This window comes from Aquarana catesbeiana, linkage group LG01 (genome assembly GCF_042186555.1).
Source record: "Aquarana catesbeiana isolate 2022-GZ linkage group LG01, ASM4218655v1, whole genome shotgun sequence".
In the NCBI taxonomy this organism is placed as follows: Eukaryota; Metazoa; Chordata; class Amphibia; order Anura; family Ranidae; genus Aquarana; species Aquarana catesbeiana.
The window spans coordinates 602,314,445-602,336,112 of NC_133324.1; the positions used below are offsets into that span (position 1 = coordinate 602,314,445).

A 21,668-nucleotide genomic window follows, 5' to 3' on the forward strand; every position below is an offset into this window, starting at 1 on the left:
GGCGGCCATCAATACAACACCACGATGATGGAACGCATGTTGGAGCGCAGGGCTACACTGGTGCTGCCTACATCGTGTTTCACACACACATAACCATGTGCTTCGTCAGGCCTAACATATCTAACCCACTTTCAAGTGTTTTTTAACCAGATAATCAATGTTATACACTTTACTTGTCAGTGGTCATAAAGTTATGGCCGATCAGTGTATAATCAGCACCATTTTCTAGCAAGCGCAGCGTTCTCACATATACTATTTAATTATTCATGGAGTGTGTTACAAAAGTGTATTCCTCTGAAATTACTGCTTCTGCTGCCTTCATCAAACTCTGTACAGGGGCAGCCAGGCAGTTAAGTAACTTTAACGCAGAAGAGACATATGTCTCTTCTGCATTAAACATCCTGTTTACCAATTTTTAATATTTGGCAACGTTCCACTGGGTCAGTTCATCTGTATGCGGAGAAGAGAGTTCATACATCTCAATCCTGTCATTTGGAAACCGGCAATTAGAGGCAACTTTGGAATATAAAATTGACATGAACATAATAAACTGAGGAGAAGTGCATGTGTGGTTGCCTCTGTAGGTGTCATGGTCTAACTCTTATTTTTTTCGTTTTAGGGGGATGCTGGAGGACCGCTAGCATGCAGGGAACCATCTGGACGATGGTTTCTAGCTGGAATAACCAGCTGGGGCTATGGCTGTGCAAGGCCCTATTTTCCAGGAGTTTACACCAGGATAACATCTGTCCGCAACTGGATTGGACAGACTTTACGTTTATAAGGGATTCAACTCAGGGAGTGGCAAAGTCAGAAGGCCAAATGGATCATTATAAAATGCTTGCAGGGGAGCGTAACTGCTGACCTTTGAGCATGGAATGACCACAAAGGACATTTTACTGCCCAGTTCAATTGTATGCTTTTGAAGTGGACCATTTAGACTATTTTGTATAAATAAAGGTGACCTGTTATGACCACCTTATGAAGAACTTGTGTAAGACATGATTGCATGCACCCGATCCGTGGGACACAAATTAACAGTACAATATATAAAAATACAATGTTAACTGGTTACAAGATCATTCTAATATAGGAATACAATAAAAATGATCACAGTGCTAAGTCTGATAGAGGATTTATAGACCGCCGTGGTTTAAATAAATTAAAGTGGCTCTATCTTCATATAAGCTCTCCTGTTACTATGTGCACCTCCAGCTCTTACAGAAGTCCTGAAATACCTACCTTGGATGCAGAAACTGAAGCTCTACGATACCAATGCTGACAGCCATATAAACAAGTAACGTGACATGACATGAAATGGGTTTGATTTCTGGTTCAGCATTGGCTAGACGACTGGTTGCTACAGTATCCTGGAGAAGTAGTTTCAGTGGCTAAGGAATTTCAGGTCTCGTGTAAGCTTTTCTTACTTTCAAAGAAAGGGTGGGCTTATATAATAGGTCCACTTTAACAAGTCACAAATCAGGCATATCACACCAGTAAGCAGCGGAAAATCTATTGTAGTGCTGCTGAAGCTCAGATAAGGGCACAAATTCTTGTATTTTGATACTTCCAAGAAATGAAAACATTATAAAGAAACTAATTAGCATGTGCTGGAGTGAAATCTAATAGTTTTTATTCACTAATAATGAAACTGTACATTTTGCTCACACTACAGGCAGCAATGTTGGGAAAAGACCTAAATATTTTGGAAATGGTTTTAAATTAGACAATAGTGACAGCACTAAAAGCATCAAGCACTCAACTCCTTATTTTATCAAATAATTACCAGGCAGCCACAATAATAATTTACAATCATTTTTATTTTGTCATCCTTGTGTCCATCATGAGAAACATAAAGATGAAGACAAAAGAGAATGGAGAAGAGAAACAAGCAAGATGACATCAGCAATCACCTTCTGACAATCTGTAACAGGATTGTAATGAATATGTACGGGATTATTTTGTATGAAAACCAGCATTACCTACTGATTAAACGCTACTTTTTTCACATCTGACTCATCTGTTAAAAAAATAACAGCTGTACAATTAAAAAACTGTTTGGCAGAGAAAATGGCCAAAAATTAAATACAGTACATTTAGGATACTATGGCCAAGTTTAAAACAAAAAAAATAGATTACAGCAAGCCCCTACTTAAGAACAAGTTCCGTTACGGAAGATCGTCTGCAAGCCCAACAAGGTTCAGCGCTTGCAGACAATGGCTGCGAGCGCTGATCAGCGTGTTCTAGTAGGGGAGACCCCCTGTCCGAGCACAAGGGCACAGAGGGGAGATTGCCACAACATTGCTTGTGTTAGTACGGTGATCTGTTAGTTTATTTTCGTTCAGCCCACTGGGTGGGGGTGGGGGGGACCTGCATGTACCCAGCTTTACATGATTGGACATCCAAACACGTTTGCATCTTTGAAAATTTGCAAGTTGAACGTTCATATGTAGGGGACTTACTGTACCAATTTGACAAGTGCTACTGCCCATTATTTTTAATAGATGCTCATATCTTTAAAAAGGTATTTTATACAACATACATGGGTTACCAGATATATCCAACAGGATAAGGATGGTACAAAAAAAAAAAAAAAAACTATTTAGGGAAGCCCCTGTGGACCAGTGAAACAGACATGAATAGACAACATTACAATAATAAAAGAAAAAAAATTAATCAGTCTAGTTACATTCCTGCACAGAAGACTGCCAATGAGAAATTCACCATAACTGCTACATTAAGGATACATGTAACAGCAGATTCAGCATCAGTTCATCAGTGGCATAATCATTAGGTTTTTCAATTTACAATTGAACCCATAAACTGCCAGTAGCTGCTCCCTGCATAATGGGAATGGTAAACTCAGGGTTGTTTAAGTCCCGTTGTCAGTCGGTATTTGGGTTCTGTTGGATGCAGATGTCCCGGGTCATGTCACATCTTAGCACGTTCTCGTTGTAGCCTGGAGGTGTATGCTCTGGATACGGTATTCCAGGCATCCATGTATCTGTCCATGCACATTGCAATGCACTTCTGTAGTACAAAAAAATAAAATAAAAAGCCATTACTTAATGAAAGAAGTAATTGAAATAACTGGCATGTTTATATATAGTGGGTATAGGAAAGAATCACCCCCTTCAAAATAATCACATTTTGTTGCTTTGTAGCCTGAAATGAAGACAAAGTTTTTGTTTTATCCAGCTGTATTTACGAAGTGCAACTTATAACATGCAAGTGAAATATAACACACCAACATGTGAAAAAAAAAAATCAAAAACAGAATCACTGAGTTGGAAAAAGGATCACCCTCTTCCTAAAAAAAAAAAAAAAAAGGAAGAAAGATCAATCAAATGTAGCCAATCAATGGCACACAAAGCCATTTGACTTTCAACTGTGATCAGCTGTGGTCATTTTGATTAGCTTAGTGTGAAAAAAGCTCTCTTGGAGCATTTCAGTTCCTGGTAGTGCAACTGAGGCAATCAAAAATGGGTGGCAAGGCAATGTCAAAAGATCAAAGAAAGTTGTGGACACACACAAGTCAGGAGATGGATAGAAAAAACAAAACAAAAAACACACAAAAAAAACAACGGCTTTATCAAGCCCTAGAAGTACAGTGGAATGTATACGGTACAACACAGATCCTCCCTGGATCAGGATGTTGCTCCAAATTGGATGAAAGCCAGGAGGAAACTGGTCAGAGAGGCTATCAAGAGGCTTACAGCAACTCTGAAACAGTTGCAGAAATTTATGACAAAGAGTGGTCATTGTGTGCATTTGAAAACAATATCACAAATTTTTCACAAACATGGCTTGTATCAGAGGGTTGCAAGAAAAAAATCCACTCCTCAAGAAAGGCCACATGCAGACATGACTGAGCTTTGCCAAAATGCACCTTGAAGATTCTGAGGTCACATGAGACTAAAATTTAATGATTTGATCTCAACACCAAACGATCTGTCTGGTGGAAATCCAATACAGCTCACCATCCAAATAACACTATTCCTACAGTAAAGCATGGAGGTGGTAATATACTGTTATGGGGGTGTTTCTTTTCAGCAGGGACTGGAGCACTTGTCAGGATAGAAGGAAAAATGGAGAAGGTAATATACTGTCACATTCTTGAGGAAAATCTGCTGCCCTCTGCCAAAAAGTTGTCAATGGGAAGAAGGTTTACCTTCCAATGTGACAACGACCCAAAGCACACAGCGAAAAATCACCAGAGTGATTGTAGGAGAAAAATGTGAAAGTTCTTGCATGGCCTAGTCAAAGCCCAGACTTAAACCCCATTGAAAATCTGTGGAAGGACTTGAAGATGGCAGTCCACAAATGGTCACCATCAAATTTACAGTGCCTTGAAAAAGTATTCACACCCCTCAAAATTAATCAAAGAAGCAGCCAAGAGGCCCATGGTAACTCTGGAGGAACTGCAGAGATCCAAAGCTCAGGTGGGAAAATCTGTCCACAGGACAACTATTAGTCGTGCATTCCACAAATCTGGCCTTTATGGTAGAGTGGCAAGAAGGAAGCCATCGTTGAAAAAAACCTATAAGAAATCCTGTTTGAAGTTTGCGAGAAGCCATGTGGGGGACACAGCAAACATGTGGAAGAAGAAGGTGCTCTGATCAGATGAGGCCAAACTTGAACTTTTTGGCTTAAAAGCAAAACACTATGTATGGCAGAAAACATTGCACATCACCCTGAACACACCATCCCACTGTGAAACACGGTGGTGGCAGCATCATGTTGTGGGGATGCTTTTCTTCAGCAGGGACAGGGAAGCTGGTCAGAGTTGATGGGAAGATGGATGGAGCCAAATACAGGGCAATCTTAAAAGAAAACCTGTTAGAATCTGCAAAAGACTTGAGACTGGGGCGGAGGTTCATCTTCCAGCAGGACAACAACCCTAAACATACAGCCAGATCTACAATGGAATGGTTTAGATCAAAGCATATTTATGTGTTAGAATGGCCCAAAGTCCAGAACTAAATCCAATGGAGAATCTATGGCAAGACTTGAAAATTGCTGTTCATAGACTCTCTCCATCAAATCTGACAGAGCTTGAGCTATTTTGCAAGAAGAATGGGAAAAAAATTTCACTCTAGGTGTGCAAAGCTGATAGAGACATACCCAAAAAAAACTTGCAGCTGTAATTGCAGCGAAAGGTAGTTCTACAAAGTATTAACTCAGGGGGGATGAATACAAATCCCACACTTTTCACATATTTGTATAAAAAAAAAAAAAAAAAGTTTCAAGGGGTACGAATAGTTTTTTAAGGCACTGTAACAACTTGAGCAGTTCTGCGAACAAGAGTGGGCAAATATTGCAAGTCTAGATGTACAAAGTTAGTAGAGACAAATCCCAACAGACTAAAGGCTGTCATTAAAGCAAAATGTGGTCCAAGAAAATACTGACACAGGGGATGAATCTTTTTCCAACTCAGAGATTCAGTCTCCCCCCCCCCCCCCCCCCGACATGTTGGTGTTAGATCTTTCACTTGGATGTTATAAGTTGCACAGAGTAAATACAGTTTTTGTTTTATCCAGCTGTGTCATCATTTCAGGCTGCAAAGCAACATAATATGATTATTTTAAGGGGGGGGGGGGGGGAGTTATTCTTTTCTATACCCACTGTATGTAACTAACATTTTACGTTCTTGCTCTTCCTTATTTTTGTTATATCATCAACCACTTCAGCTTCGGAAAAGTTTTAAATCCTCATGAGCAGGCCATTTTTCGCTATTCAGCACTGCGTTACTTTGACAATTGCGTGGTCATGCAATGCTGTAGCCAAACAAAATATATAACTTTTTTCCACACATCTTTCTTTTGGTGGCATTTGATCATCTCTGGGTTTTTTTTTTTATTATATAAAAAAAAAAAAAAAAAAAAAAAAAAAAAAAAAAAAAAAAAAAAAAAAAACATATATCCCAAATAAAAAAAAAAAAAAAAAAAAAAATCAAATATCTTAAAGTGGCTGTTACCACAAAAATGTAATTCACTGCCAGCCCCTCTATTATACCTAGGAATAACACACAGGGTAAGTGCTTTATTAAAACTAAACTTGTCAAATACCTTTTTACAGCCATCAGGCCGGTCACATGACTCCCGGCCGGTCTCCTACTCCGACCCAGAGCTACAGCGGGAGGGGCAGAGATCTCCCTCTAACATCAGCCGGGAAGGTCAGCTCCTTCCGCTGTAGCTCTGGATCGGAGTATGAGACCAGCCCGGAGTCACATGACGGGCCTGAAGATAGCTACAAAAAGGTATTTACAAGCGTTGTTTTAAAAAAAAAAAAACACTTGTGTGTTATGCCTAGATATAATAGAGGGGCAGGCAGTGACAATTTGTAATATTTTTGGGGGGGGGGGGCTGGCGGATGACGGAGGCACATAAATGACCACGGTGATCAGGGCTCAGCAGCCATGATTATCATGGTCAGGACACAGGAAGTGGCAGGATCATCCAGGTTTTTTTTACAATTAAAATGGGCGGATTTGACAGCACAAGCACTGTGCCGTTTCTTCTGCTATAAGGAAATAGGAGCTCTTGGGTTACAAACACTAATACATTTTGGCCAAAATTTATTCTGCTACATATCTTTGGTAAAAAAAAAAAAACGGAGTTACTTACCGGTAACATCCTTTTCCAGGAATCTTTCAGGACAGCACCATAGAGAGACACCGGCTCCTCCCCTCTTAGGAAACACCGCCTTCCAATTCAATATTTAAATCTCATCCTCCCAACGGCCCCTCAGTTCTTCACGAGTTCCTCCGGCCAGCTGGGGAGACACAAGAATACGTCATACAAATCTTTATCTTACCTGACGTTCTCATGCGATGAGTTCTCATAGATAATCAAAAATCTGGGTGGGTACTAGTGCTGTCCTGAAAGATTCCTGGAAAAGGATGTTACCGGTAAGTAACTCCGTTTTTCCCCATTCATCTTTCAGGACAGCACCATAGAGAGGATAAGCGAGCACCTTACCTTAGGGAGGGACTACTGCCTGCAGCACCTTACGCCCAAAGGCTTGGTCTTTGGCTGACAGCAGGTCCAATCTGTAATGCTTCACAAACGTGGAAAAACTGGACCACGTTGCTGCTCTACAGATCTGCTCCGGAGAAGCACCAGCCCACTCTGCTTGAGAAGTTGCCACTGCCCTGGTGGAATGTGCTTTAATACCCTCCGGGGGCTCCAAACCCCCGATTACATAGGCCTGGCTAATGGCCAACCTTAACCATCTGGCTATTGATCGTCTAGAGGCTTTGAACCCTTTCCTAGCCCCTGAAAACAATACAAAAAAAGAATCGGATTTCCTAAACTGTTTTGTACTATCTAAGTACTGAAGGACGCACCTTCTAACGTCCAGTTTGTGAAAAATATGCTCCTGATCCCTCACAGGATTCGAACAGAAGGTAGGTAAAATAATTTCCTGGCCCCTATGAAAACTAGAGGCCACTTTCGGTAAAAAGGCCGGATCCGTTTTAAAAATCAAACGGTCCGGAAAAACCTGAAAAAAAGGCGCCCTAATAGAAAGGGCTTCGAGTTCACTTACTCTCCTTGCTGTGGTGATCGCCACCAAAAACACAGTTTTGAGGGTGATCAACTTCAAGGTACAGGATTCCAATGGCTCAAAAGGATCCCCTGTAAGAGACTGTAAAACTAAGGAAAGATCCCACACTGGGAATGGGGAATTTTTAACAGGCCTCTGTCTGCCTAAAGCTCTAAAAAACCTAGCTACCCAAGGATCTATAGCTAGCGGTTTTTCCAGGAAAACGCTTAGTGCCGATACTTGTCCTTTCAAGGTGCTAAGGGCTAATCCTTTGTCCGCTCCTGCCTGCAGAAACTCTAATACTGCTACAGAACTTCGTACATCGAAGGAGCTTTCTGTGCACCAACTGTTAAAGCGTTTCCACACCTTTAGGTAAATGGCTTGCGTCTCTCTTTTCCTGCAATTTAGGAGAGTTGTCACTAGCCGATCCGAGAAACCTTTGCCCTTTAGCAATTCTTCCTCAGTAGCCACGCTGCGAGGTTCCATCGCTCCACCTGAGGGCAACAGATTGGACCCTGAGAGAGAAGATCCTCCCGGATAGGCAGAATCCAGGGAGGCTCCACTGTCAGACTCTTCAAGAGGGAGAACCACGGCCTCCTTGGCCAGTGTGGTGCGATCAGAATGAGGGTTGTGTCTTCTGACCGAAATTTTCTCAGAACTGCTGGAATCATTACGGGAGGGGGGAAAGCATAACACTTTGAGAAACGCCAGCTCTGAGCTAGTGCGTCCACCCCGGCTGCTCCGTCCCATCTGTTTAGGGAAAAGAACAGACGAGCTTTCGTATTCGCCTTTGAAGCGAAGAGATCCACGGAGGGGACCCCCCACTTCCGAGTAATCATCTCGAAGATGTCCTGGTTCAAGACCCAGTCGCCTTCCTTCAGCATTTTTCTGCTCAGAAAATCTGCTACGTGGTTCTGCTCCCCCTTCAGATGTATTGCAGAGAGAGAGAGAATGCTCCCTTCGGCCCACCTGAGGATGGATTCTGCCAGACCCCACAAGGATCTGCTCCTGGTTCCCCCTTGCCTGTTGATGTAGGCCACTGCTGATGAGTTGTCCGAACGGACCCTCACATGCTGCCCCAGGAGTTCTCTCTGAAAAGCTCTGAGAGCCAACTCTATTGCTCTCAGTTCCCTCCAGTTCGAGGACTTCTTTGCGTCTTCTTTTTCCCAGGTGCCCTGCATCATCTTGGAATCTAGGTGTGCTCCCCACCCTGTGCCGCTCGCATCGGTCGTAACCGTTATGGACACTGGAAGAACCCACTCCAGGCCCTGTGAGAGATTGGCCCCTTTCCTCCACCACCAGAGGGACCCTTTGACCTGACTTGGCACAGATATAAGGGAGTCCAGAGATGCTGGACTGTGGTCCCAGACACTCAGAATAAACAGCTGTAGGGGGCGAAAGTGCAGCCCTGCCCACTGAACTGCCGGAAGCGTGGAAGTCAGTAAGCCCAGTGCTGACATTGCTTTCCTTACTGAGATCTGACTGCTGCCCTGGAGCAGTAATATTGCTCTGTCCACCTTCTGGATTTTTTCTGCTGGAAGGAACACTTTTTGTTTTGTCGAATCCAGTACATAGCCCAGGAAGGTGACCTTTTGGGCCGGAACCAAACTGGATTTTTCCAGGTTCAAGAGCCATCCCAGGTTTTCTAAGCTGTCTCTTGCTACCTGAAGATCCTGGTACAACTGCTCCGGGGAAGGAGCAAACAGGAGTAGGTCGTCCAGGTACGCGACTACAGAGATGCCTCTGAGCCGCAAGAAAGCCAGGACCTCCACCATCACTTTGGTGAAGATGCGGGGGGAAGAGGATAGTCCAAAGGGGAGTGCTTTGAACTGTAGATGAAACGTTCCTTCCCCAGTTCTCACCGCCAGTCTGAGAAACCTCTGGTAACTTTCTGCGACTGGAATGTGCAGATAAGCGTCCTTTAAGTCTATTGACGCCATGAAGCAATTTGGGGGAAGAAGCGCTTTCACCGAATAGATAGAATCCATCCGGAATTTCCTGTAGGTAATTGAGACATTCAGAGGCTTCAGATTCATGATAAGCCTGAATTTTCCCGAAGGCTTGCGGACCACAAAAATGTGGGAGTAAAAGCCTCTGCCTATCTCCTCTACAGGAACCCTCACTATCACCTCTTGTTCCTCTAACTCCTGTAGGGAGGATAGAAGAGCTGACGCTTTCTCTGCACACTTTGGCAGCTCGGTGACCAGAAGTCTGTGCTGAGGAGGTTCTGAGAACTCTAGCTGGTAACCTCTTCTTATGATCCCTAACACAAACTGGTTGGAGGTGATCATCTCCCATTGTGGGAGGAAGGCCCCCAATCTTCCTCCCACCGTGGTTACCCCGTCATTGGGTCTTCTTGGGCTGTTCAGGAGGGCGAAAAATCGCCCCTCCCCGCCCCTTGCCCTTCTGCCCCCAAGCTTTTTTCTGCCGCTCTCCTTTTGGGGTTTCAAACTTTCTCTGGGGGCGAAACTTTCTTTTAGCCTGCTCCCCAAACTTCTTTTTAATGGGAAAGGCCTTTTTCTTATCGGCCGTCCGGTCTAAAACGGTCTCTAACCCTGGGCCAAACAAGAGATCTCCTGTGAGGGGAATTCCACAGAGTTTAACTTTAGACGCGCTGTCTCCTTGCCACGTCTTAAGCCATAGGGCCCTTCGAGCCGAATTAGTGAGGGCTGAAGACCTTGCGGACATGCGCACTGATTCGGCGGAAGCGTCCGCAATATACGCTACACCCTTAAGTAGCATGGGAAAGGAAGCCAAAATAGTCTCTTTTGGCGTTCCTGCCTCAATATGCGCCTTTATCTGCGTAAGCCAATATTCCATATTGCGGGCCACTACTGTGACCGCCATGGCAGGCTTAAGGTTTCCCTGTGACGAATCCCAGGACTTCTTTAAGAGAGAGTCCATCCTTCTGTCCATGGGGTCTTATTCCAGACTAGAGACTCCCCTTCTGAAAAAGGAAACCTTCGCTTCAAAGCCCTTGAAAAGAAAGGTTTTCTCTCAGGATCTTTCCATTCATTCTTTATGGCCTCAACCAAAACATCATGGACTGGGAAATCTTTCCTTTTTTGCTCCCCAAGACCTTTGTACATTTGGTCATGGAGCGATAACACCTTCTTTTCTTCCTGAATTCCCAAAGTGGTGTGAATAGCTCCCAAGAGCTCCTCCACTTCGTCCAGGGAAAGCTTATAGCGAGAGGTTTTTGTGGATTCCCCATCCACCTCCTCCACATCCGATTCCCTTTGAGAATCTGAAGCGGTGCTATCTGGCTCCTCCTCAATTTCCACTCTGGAGCCCCCTGGTCTCTCTCCACTAACAGAGGGAGTATCCACTGGGCTAGGTGTAACACTCTGCTGCACTGGTAAAGGACTGCTTTGGGCTTGCGGCAACTGGAAGCTAGAAAAGAGTGCCTTAAAGGACTGAAAGGTGCTAGAAAGCTCTTTGACGGATGCAGCAAGATCTGTACCCTGTTCTGCTGCCTGTTCCCTGACTAATCCATCAATGCACTCCTTGCAAAGTGCCTTGGTCCAGGATTCCCCCATACTAACTCTACAAGAGGGGCATTTTTTCTTTGAACCATGAGGCGACTTGCTTTTCTCTGTGGCTTTCTGAAAAAGAAAGAGAGAGAGTTGCCATAAATGCCCAATCCCACCAGTGCTTTTACAGAGGACCACCAGGAGTGCCCCCCCCAGGACCAACCACCACCAGGGTCCCAGACACACTCCCCTTCCCCCCAACCACCAGTGAGGGGAGAACACCCGTGAAGCTATCGGGATTTAGGCAAGGGAACACCACCCCAGGGTTCCACTTACCTTAGCATGGCTGGTGCTACTGTCTCCTGGAGCAGTTCTAGAGACCTCTGTCTCAGACATGTCCGCTGAGGATGGTGGTCGATCGTTTCCCCCGACAGCTGACTCTACAGCAAAGCAAGAGGGTCGCACCAGCCGAACGCTCGGTCCGTTTTCTTTCCCCGCGTCCGGAACCGGAAGACGCGGAATCGTCGGAAGTGCCCGCCCTCGCCGGAACTGACGTCACCCGTCATCCGACCCGGCCATAGAGCTTCAAACGCTGGCTGCACAAGCAGGAGAGACTCAGGCACTTCCCACAGCGCCCCCCTGGGCAGAAGAAACACGGACCTCCTCAGCTGTCTCTTTCCCCAAGAGAGGCTGAGGCGCGCCAATTCAGTTAAAAACAGGTAAGTATGGCTTCCCCAGCCTTTACCTAACTGAATAAACAATAGTAGAGGGAAAGAGCTAGAGAGACCCGACTCCCCCTCTTCCTCACACCAAATCTTTGGCTTCAGTCTCCCTGACTGATCCGCCACGGTTCCCAAGCAGTGTCTCCCCACCGGAGGAAACACCTGAACTGAGGGGCCGTTGGGAGGATGAGATTTAAATATTGAATTGGAAGGCGGTGTTTCCTAAGAGGGGAGGAGCCGGTGTCTCTCTATGGTGCTGTCCTGAAAGATGAATGGGGAAAAAATCAAGTGTATAATGATTGGTTTGTTTGAAAGTTAGAGAGTCTACAAACCATGGGATATGCACTGGAATTTTTTTTCTACTAGCAATGGTGGCGATCAGCGATTTATAATGTGACAGCAGGTAATCTGATGATGGGTGGGAACTGCCAGTGACATCATCAGTGACACCAATAAAGTGATAATACTATATACTGTCCCTGCACTGGCTGGGAAGGGGTTAACATCTAGGGCGATCATGGAGTTAAATGTGTGCCTAACAAGTGTTTGAGTGTGTACTATTTGCTACTTTTACTGGGAATCTAGTCATTTTCATTCCCTTAGCAGGGAATGAACAAACCATGAGACCCCCTTTCACTGAACAAAGCTCTGTGTAGCTTACATTCACAGAGCTGTGTTCGGTGAAGCTCAGAGCCAATCACCGGGTTCTGGTGGTCAATCATTGGCCGGGACCAGGCGATCGTGCTGTGATGTGCTGTGATGAATCATAGCAGAGCCGGGCCAGCAGGTGCGCGCGCACCCCCTGGCTGAGTGCGTGGATCGCATATTGGGTAGGTGATCCAGTGCAGGGAGGCCGCTCTGCCGCCGTATAAGTTATAAATTCTGCAAGCGGTTAAACAGATTTGTGGGTTAGTCACCAGAAGGAACTCTAAGTGACACAGTACAATTACCCTCTTTGGTAACTGCTGATGTCAGCAGTGTATTGCTCTCAATACTAGAACTTTCATTGTAAGAGGAAGCAGTTAAAAATGAACTTAGGTAGCACTGCAAAGTTAGAAAAGTAAGAAGCAAAGCCTGAATATAATAAGCAAACATAGTTATCGCCATCTATTGGTGTGTGCGCGCGAGATACACAGAATCTCACAAAAGTGAGTACACCCTTCACATTTTTGTAAATATTTTATTAAACTGTTAGATCCCTCGGCGGAGACGCGCTCACCTTCTCTGCCCATTGTCTCGGCTCTTGATTGGATAGATTGATAGCAGCACAGCCATTTACTCCCGCTGCTGTCAATCAAACCCAATGACGCCAGGGTCAATTCCTGGGAGGGTTTACAACCCCTTTAAATCAAAAATAGCGGCCAAATAAAATATTGACACTTTGGGCCCAATTTGGACATTTTCACTTAGGGGTGTACTAACTTTTATTGCCAGCGGTTTAGACATTAATGGCTGTGTGTTGAGTTATTTTGAGGGGACAGCAAATTTACACTGTTATACAAGCTGTACACTCACTACTTTACATTGTAGCAAAGTGTCATTTCTTCAGTGTTGTCACATGAAAAGATATAATAAAATATTTACAAAAATGTGAGGGGTGTACTCACTTTTGTGAGATATACATACACACAAAAACAATGTTTTAAAATATTGATCAGATAATGTACATGTTATTTAAAATGGTGTTAATTTTTAACCACTTCCCACACGGCCTATAGCAGAATCACGGCCAGGCGGTAGTTCTGTTAGTCTGACTGGAAGTCATATGACGTCCAGCAAGATAACATTGTTTATCAGCGCAGCCCCCCATGAGAGGTGCCCATCAGCTGCAAGTCTGTGCCCCATCTGTAACGCCTGTCAGTGCCAATCAGTGCTCTCCAAATGCCAACTAGTAATGCCTGTAAGTAGCCGCCCACCAATTCTATATATCAGTGCCACCTCATCAGTGAAGAAGAAAACAAAATTGTATAACAAACGAAAAAACTTTTTTTTTTTCAAAAATTTTGGTCTTTTTAGTTTGTTTAGCAAAAAATAAAAACCCCGGAGGTGATCAAATACCACCAAAAGAAAGCTATTTGTGGGAAGAAAATGATAAAAATTTAGTTTAGGTACAGTATTGTATGACCGCGCAATTGTCATGCAAAGTGTGACAGCACTGAAAGCTGAAAATTATCCTGGGCAGGAAAGGGGAAAAGTGGCCAGTATTGAAGTGGTTAAAGGCACTGTACACTTTCAAATGTTTTTGTTGTTTTAACCACTTACCACAAACCACCGTAGCTGTACGTCACTACTTTGACATAGAATACCGAGGCTATGGCAGCAACGGCGAGTGGTCCTCATTAAGGTAAAAGTGGTCTCCGCGAGATCACTTTTATCAGCAGCGGGAGAGGCCCCGCGCCCCCCCATGCTCCGGTCATCTCCGCAGCTTACCGGAGCAGCCAGTAGCGGCGTAAACGATCCGAACCTTTCTCCTGAAAGGCCTGGAGCCGAGTGAGGGAAAGATGGCTCCCACTTGGCTTCCTAACATTGAATTACGGAAGCGACGTCAAATGTCACTTCCGCCCAACAGCCTTAAAAGGGGGGAGGGGGGAATTATTGCATTTAAGTGTAAATGTGATGGCTGAGGTCTTATTTTTTTTAACTCAAAAATTTTTATTTTATCCCAAAAAAATTGCATTGGCAAGACCGCTGCGCAAATACGGTGTGACAAAGCATTACAAGGACTGCCATTTTATACTCTAGGGTGTCTGAAAAAAAAAAAAATATAATGTTTGGGGGTTCTAAGTAATTTTCTAGCAAAAAACAAGTTTGAAAAATAGGCCTTGTCCTTAAGTGGTTAAATAGGTATTAGTGTAATTATACTCCCTGTGTTGTTTCTTTACCCTACCTTGTATTAATGGGCTTACATGTTGGGGCTGCAGTTTGTAGTGTCCATATATTAATCCATCTAACTTGTCCCTATTTACCAGAGGGACAGGCAACTGCTCACTAAAAGCACTGGACTGAGAGCCCCAGGGATTGGGGAATATGTAGTTTCTTCATAGGAAAATGCAGTTCTTAAAGCGGAGTTCGACTAATTTAATAGTCAGCGGCTACAAAAAGTGTAACTGCTGACTTAATAATCGAACACTCACCTGTCCCACAGTCCACCGTTGTGGGCGAACGAAGCCCCGCTCAATCTTTGCGGCATGGCATCACTACTGTGGGCGCCCGCACGCACTGCGCATGCACGATCTGTGCTGCGCTTGGCCGGGCAATCTTCTGGGACCTGTGATGTGCCCCAGAAGATTGCAGGGAGGGGGAGAGGTGAACTTCCTTCCTGCACAGCGGAGCCCAGGAGGAAGTGGGAGCTGGATGCCCCTAAAAAAAAGGGTATCCGCTCCCCCCCCCCCAAAAAAAACTACATGCCAAATGTTGCATGTCAGGGGGTCATCGTCACTTAAAGTGGAAGTTCCATTTTTGGGTGTAACTCCGCTTTAAGCTGGCCATGGATGGATCAGCCTACCGGCTGATCAAACAAAAAATAGGGAACAGATTCCCCTATCCACACATCCGAGGTGGATGGAGGAATACCCAGCTGCTCAATTGTATTCTGGCAGTGGGGAGGTGTTATGTTGCCTACTTAAAAAGCTGCACCAGTACACTGCAACTGAGAGGTTGCACATTGGTTAGTTAAATGGGTCATATTTGACAGGTGGAGGATTACTTTTATTGCACTGTGATGCAAAGTATCGTGTCATGTGTACACCCCCATCCTTTGCCTTTTGAAGCTTAAAGGGGAAGCAATATGAATTAGGGGGAGGGGGGTGGGTGTAAAAAAAATTAAAAATACACCACCTCAAACCGCAAGTGTAAACACAGCCTAAGGGTGTAAGCCACGTACCTGTTCTGAATTATCCAAAGAGCTTCCTGGCTTTCCAACACATTTTCGAAAACATTTATCGGTCATCCTCTGTCAAGATAAGGAGACACTCATCAGAAACAGAAGGCCATAATACAAACAGGGATAGCAACTGAAGATAGGAATCATTTTATTTTAAGTATTAAAATTATACAAATCGGATTCTACACAATATACACTTACATTTTTGTTCTTGGGTTTAGACACAATTTATTTTTTCCTTCAGGTCTGGGGCGTCAGCGACCCGCTCCGATTGGACACAGCTGGAGCCAATCAGCGGGTCTGGTGGACCCGATGTACACTGGCGATTGTTCCAAGAGAGGCAGAATGGGGGTCTACCTATGTAAACAAGGCAGATCGCCATTCTGCTAGTAAGGAAGACAGAGATCTTGTGTTTCTACCAAGCAAGAACGCTGCCATTACTAGTAAAAAAAATTACATCCCATAGTTTGTAGACGCTATAAATTTTGCGCGAACTATTTTTTTTACCAAAAATAAGTAGCAGACTACATATTGGCCTAAATTGATGAAAAAATTAGATTTTTTACATTTTTTTTTTTATTGGATATGTTTTATAGCAGTAGGGAAAACAAAATGGTCTGTCTTTTTTTTTGTTCATAGCACAAAAAATAAAAAAGTCGCAGAGCTGATCAAATACCACCAAAAGAAAGCTTTATTTGTGGGGAAAAAAAAAAGGCCATCAATTTTATTTGGGTACAAAGTCACACGACCACGCAATTGTCAGTTAAAGAAACGCAGTGCCATATCGCAAAAAAATGGCCTGGTCAGGAAAGGGGGTGAATTGTCTGGAGCTAGTGGTTATATTTCGGCTTACCAGTTTGTAGACGTTGTGGCTTCATTAGTACCCATTGATCGTGCTGTGTGTGTGTGTGTGTGTGTGTGTGTGTGTGTGTGTGTGTGTGTGTGTGTGTGTGTATATATATATATATATATATATTTTTTTTTTTTTTTCCATAGGAGTCTGCAAAGTATTGCACGGCCAATCAGTGGATCCCGGGTGCAGTGCCAGGCTTCTGCAGACTCTTCCTCCAACTCTCTGCTTTTACCACTGTATTGGCATTCAGTTGGAGGGCTGGAGGAAGTGTCAATGGACTGAGTGTGCTGACTGCTGCGCTCATGTTCCATGAAGAAATAAAAGACCACCTGCCACGGTTTATTCATTCCTAAATATATCTGCCAATTTCAAAAGTGACAGCTGCTGTCTAAACATGGGTGCACCATACTGAAAAGGGTAGTATTATTACTATAATACAGGATTTATATAGCTTCAACAGTTTATGTTGGTGGTAGACAGTACAAATACAATACACTTTAATACAGTAGGAATCAGTGGGCCCTGCTCCTTAGAGCTTACAATCTAAGAGGGAAGGTCAGGAGATACAAGAGGTAATAACTGTGGGAGATGTGCTGATTGAGAAGATAAATGTATAGTTGTTAGGTGGGGGCCAGATAGGCTTCTCTGAAGAGATGAGTTTTCAGGGATCGTCTGAAAGTGGATAAAGTAGGAGAAAATCGGACGGATTGGGGTAGAGAATTCCAGAGGATGGGAGAGGCTCTGGAGAAGTCCTGAAGGCGAGCATGGGATGAGGTGACAAGGGAGTTTGAGAGCAGGAGGTCTTGGGAGGAGCAGAGAGAACGAATAGGTTGGTATTTTGAGACTAGGTTAGTGATGTAGCTGGGGGCCAGGTTGTGGATGGCTTTGTAAGTTATAGTTAGTATCTTGAATTTAATTCAGTGGCTGAGTGGCAGCCAATGGAAGGATTGGCAGAGGGGTATAGCAGACACTGAGCGGTTTGTGAGGTGGATGAGCCTGGCAGCAGCGTTCATGATGGACTGAAGTGGGGATAGCCTATTTAGAGGTAAGCCAATGAGGAGGGAGTTGCAGTGGTCAAGGCGAAAGATGACCAGGGCGTGGATTAGAAGCTTTGTGGTGATATTGGTTAGGAAGGGGCGTATCTTAAAGATGTTGCGGAGGTTGAGGCAGCAAATTTTGGACAGCGATAGGATGTGGGGCTGAAAGGTTAGTTTAGAGTCCAGGATTAAACCTAGGACCTTGGCGTGGGGGGACAAGTTGATTTATTGAACCGTTGATATTGACAGAGAAATCGGGGAAGCAGCACCTGAGGGAGGAAAAATCATGAGCTCGGTTTTGAATAGGTTGAGTTTGAGGAAGTGCCATCCAGGCTGATAGGTCTGCTAGTAAATTGGTAATGCATGAAGATACAGATGGAGAGAGCTGGGGGGTGGAGAGATAGATTTGGGTGTCATCAGCGTAGAGATGATATTTAAAGCCGTGGGAGGCAATCAACTGACCCAGGGAGGTGGTGTAGATTGAGAAAATGAGAGGTCCAAGAACAAAACCTTGGGGGACCCCAACGGAGAAAGGGAGAGGAGGAAGTAGAGTTGTAAAGTGACACTGAAGGAGTGGTGGGATAGGTAGGATGAGAACCAGTGAAGAGTATAGTCACGGAGTCCAAAGGAATGGAGTTTATTGAGGAGGAGGGGGTGGTCCACTGTGTCAAAGGCAGCAGAGAGATCCAGGAAAAGTATTACAGAACAGTGTTTTCCTTTAACCACTTGCCTATTGGGCACTTTCACCCCGTTCCTGTCCAGGCCAATTTTCAGCTTTCAGTGCTCTGCTTATCAGTGTAGATGTTCCTTTAATACAAGCTGGTTTTCAGCTCTCTTCTCCCCTCCTCACGCTGTCAGCGTGAGGAAAGGAATACCGATAACTGGCTTGTATTTACATGCGTGATCAGCTGTCAGACACAGCTGATCATGTTGTAAAGGGCCGCTGTGATTGGCCCTTTACCATGATCAGTAAGCAACTGAGTCCGAAGGAGCATGATCATGAGAGAACGTCAAATGACGCCCTCCCGGCAAAGTAAGCCCGTGCTGTAGCCACCTTTTAGCTACAGCGCTGGTGGGAAGCAGTGTTGCCAACCGCCAGTATTTTTACTGGCAGCCAGTAAAAAATGGGCACTTTTGTCCTGCCAGTAAATGCCAGTGAAAGAAAAACGTTGGCAGTAAAAAATATGGCTGTAACGCTTGGCCGAAACCATCCGAGTGCTTGCTACGGTGTGTTCAGACTGTGCCGGCAGTGTGTCACGTGAAGTCATGATGCAAGGTTACGGAGCAGCCGGAGCCTCATGTGCAGGTCTGCGGAACAGGAGGAAGGCAAGCTGGGAGTAGACTGAAGGGACCACCTGGCATGGAGAGAGAGGGTCAATGTGACTCTCCATGCCAGGAGAGGACGTGTCATATTGGTGAGGTGCCATCATCTCTGCTGCTCCACACTGCTGTCAGTGTCACTGTGAGAGTCAATTTCATGTGTGTGCGCCGCCCATTCTAATTTCTTGCCCTCTCGATTCCTGTCCCTGTGCTACTTATTTACTATATCGAAAATAAAATGAGATGTTTTTTTTCTTAATATCTACGTTAAATCACTTTGCTAATTTCTTATTGTATTTGTAGCCTAAATACTGAAATTTGCACTTAAAACTGTCATTTTGTAACTTTTAGATATGCCAGTAAAAACGTGTCAGTGCCAGTAAATTTTGGGTGTCGGGTCAGTAAATTTCAATCTGGTAGGTTGGCAACACTGGTGGGAAGTGGTTAAGTGTCTTTAATCCTTCTACCAGGGTATGTCTTTAAACCAAGCTTTGGCAGACCATTATTTACCCAGCACCGATAATAAACTGCATGGGATAAACAGCTATGGTTCCACCTGCTAATCACTGAATGAGATGGCTCTGTACACAGAAACCCTAAACCAAGCAGATCTCAGGGACACCATGTGATTGGCCATCCCTGTGATCACATGCTCTTGTATACATAGTTGATTCCTTCCCTTCTTACAAGTAAGGAGAGAAGGCAGTAATCTATGAATGATGAATAGATTAGCAGCTGCAGACCCATTCATTTCTTATGGGATCCCCTCTCTGAAACTCCCCCCCTCCCCCCATTTTTAACCCTTGCACCACCCCTCCTATACATACAATTTCCACAGTCTCTGATTAAGACCTATATATTATTACCTCACCTCTCTTACCCTGCACCCTTCATCCCCATCCTCCTACTGTATGGGACTTGTACATTACAGCGGAGTTCCCCTTCCCCCCCTGCCAAAAAATGTAAAAAAGTCAGCAGCCACACATTCTGTAGCTGCTAACTTAATATTAGGACACTTAACAGTCCTGGAATCCAGTGGTTTCTTCACCCCAGCTGTTTCCATCAGCTTTCAGGTGCTGCCATTGCCTGTAAGGGAAACCAGCAGTGTTGCGACTTCACAGCCAGTTCTCAATTCTGCATGTGCGAAGCACGCTGTGCTTTCTGATGGCCTGGTGGCGGGGGAAGGAGGAGTAAACCTATGAGTGATCTCGCCGCAGCTAGATCATTCAGAAATGGGGGTGAATACCTGTCAAAAACAGGTACCCCCCCCCCCCCCCCAAAATGTGGCACCGGGGGGGGTTATGGCAGGTAAGCTGAGCTTCCAATTTTGGATGGAGCTCCGCTTTAACCAGTCACCTCTGTGCACATAAATGTATCTAAATACACCACTACCAAGAAGCCCCTCGGTACCAGTGGCAAATAATGAGATCGCATTGGGGTGTTTACCGATAAAAAAAAGGGGGGTAATTTTAGGGGAGTATGCATACTCCCTAATGTTCTGGAATTATTTTTACCAGGTGACTGGCTGCCTAAAATCAATAGGGTCAGCCAGCTCCCAATGACATCAGTGAAGAAGATGGTGGTGCAGGGTCCAGGCTGTGGATCACAGAAGGACAATGCTGGAATGGCAGGACAGGTGAGTATTTGAATAGAGGACCACCCAGCATAACAGATAAGAGTGGAGGGGGAAGTAAGGTACCTCTTTAACCGGTAACATATTATGCTTAGAGAATCCATATCCAATGACTGAGCCCAGCACACCTCTGTATTACAATAAGACAAGGTCAGCAGTGCTCAGAGGGGTCACATGACCTGTGCCAAGCTGGGTCACTATCACACACACACACCTAGCTAGGTCTGACCTGTAGCAGCTCCTGAGCATTGGCCACCGCGATCTGCACTTTGACCTGCTCCATGATGGCCCCGGTGTCCACCTTCCCAGAGCCTGAGGACGCCGCTCCGGATGGGGAGAAATCAGAGCTGAAGCCGTCCATATCTGCACTGACCGGCCCCGGCTCAAAGTCACACACACACGTGTGGAGTACTTCCGTCTACCCGCAGGAAGCGGAAGTCGCGCTCATACACTCACCACAAAGCATCACGGTAGTTGAAGTCTTCTTACGTTCATTCGGCTTTGTACTACTTTATGAGAAAATGAATGTTTAAAACGATGTGAGAGGACTGGTGTTATGTCAAGGTTGTGGCAGAACTGCGTCCGCCTTTATAGAGCATTTGTCAATATTCATGGGAAGGGAACCGACAAGTACAACCCACAGTGCCCCCTTCTGACCAATGCTGGAACTAGATTTACCTGCAGCAATATGATGGCGGGATCTATACAGTTTACAGAAATTGTCTTCCAAAGGCCCAGTTCACACAGCATAGCTCCCAACTGTCCCTGATTTGTCCTTCGTTTTGATCTGATCTTTATAGTTGTATATAAAATGCACTTGTTATCTTTCAGTGTTCCCCAGTGCTAAACCTTTCATCCAATTTCTAAATTGCTGCATTTGAAAATTTTAAAAGCCAATATAAAGGAATATTAGTGGTAAAAAAAAGCCCCTGTGAATTTATTTAACCTGTTTTTTGGTAATTTCTCCTTTAAGGGGGTGTGTCCTACATACATTTGTTAGTAGGTGTCCCTCAGTCCCATCTCAAAATGTTGGGAGGTATGTACAGGGGTACCCCTGAGGACGTCACCTCTGACAAAACGATAGTCAGGACACCATGTTCACATGCTCTGCAATCGCTTCCATGGATTTGTAAACTGCAAGGAACTGTTTTGGCTTGTTTGCACTGGAGCTGTGCATTGCAGCACTGCCAATAAACCGTTTAAGA

General features: G+C 44.7%; 2 protein-coding genes across 2 annotated transcripts in view; one reads left to right on the top strand and one right to left on the bottom strand.

Annotated features, from left to right (window-relative positions):
- TMPRSS9 (transmembrane serine protease 9) overlaps nt 1-1,813 on the top strand; it is a 210,944-nt gene extending 209,131 nt beyond the window's left edge. The window contains exon 21 of the mRNA XM_073598864.1: nt 620-1,813. Coding sequence (XP_073454965.1) covers nt 620-781 — 162 coding nt within the window. The 3' untranslated portion in view covers nt 782-1,813. The remainder of the gene's footprint in view (nt 1-619) is intronic.
- Nucleotides 1,800-20,916, bottom strand: TIMM13 (translocase of inner mitochondrial membrane 13). The gene is made up of 3 exons (XM_073598870.1): nt 20,693-20,916; nt 15,621-15,689; nt 1,800-3,027 (listed from the first exon to the last, which is right to left on the bottom strand). The coding sequence occupies exons 1-3, from the start codon at nt 20,822-20,824 to the stop codon at nt 2,929-2,931; spliced, it is 300 nt and encodes a 99-aa protein (XP_073454971.1). The 5' UTR covers nt 20,825-20,916; the 3' UTR covers nt 1,800-2,928.
- Between the last annotated feature and the right edge of the window lie 752 nt (nt 20,917-21,668).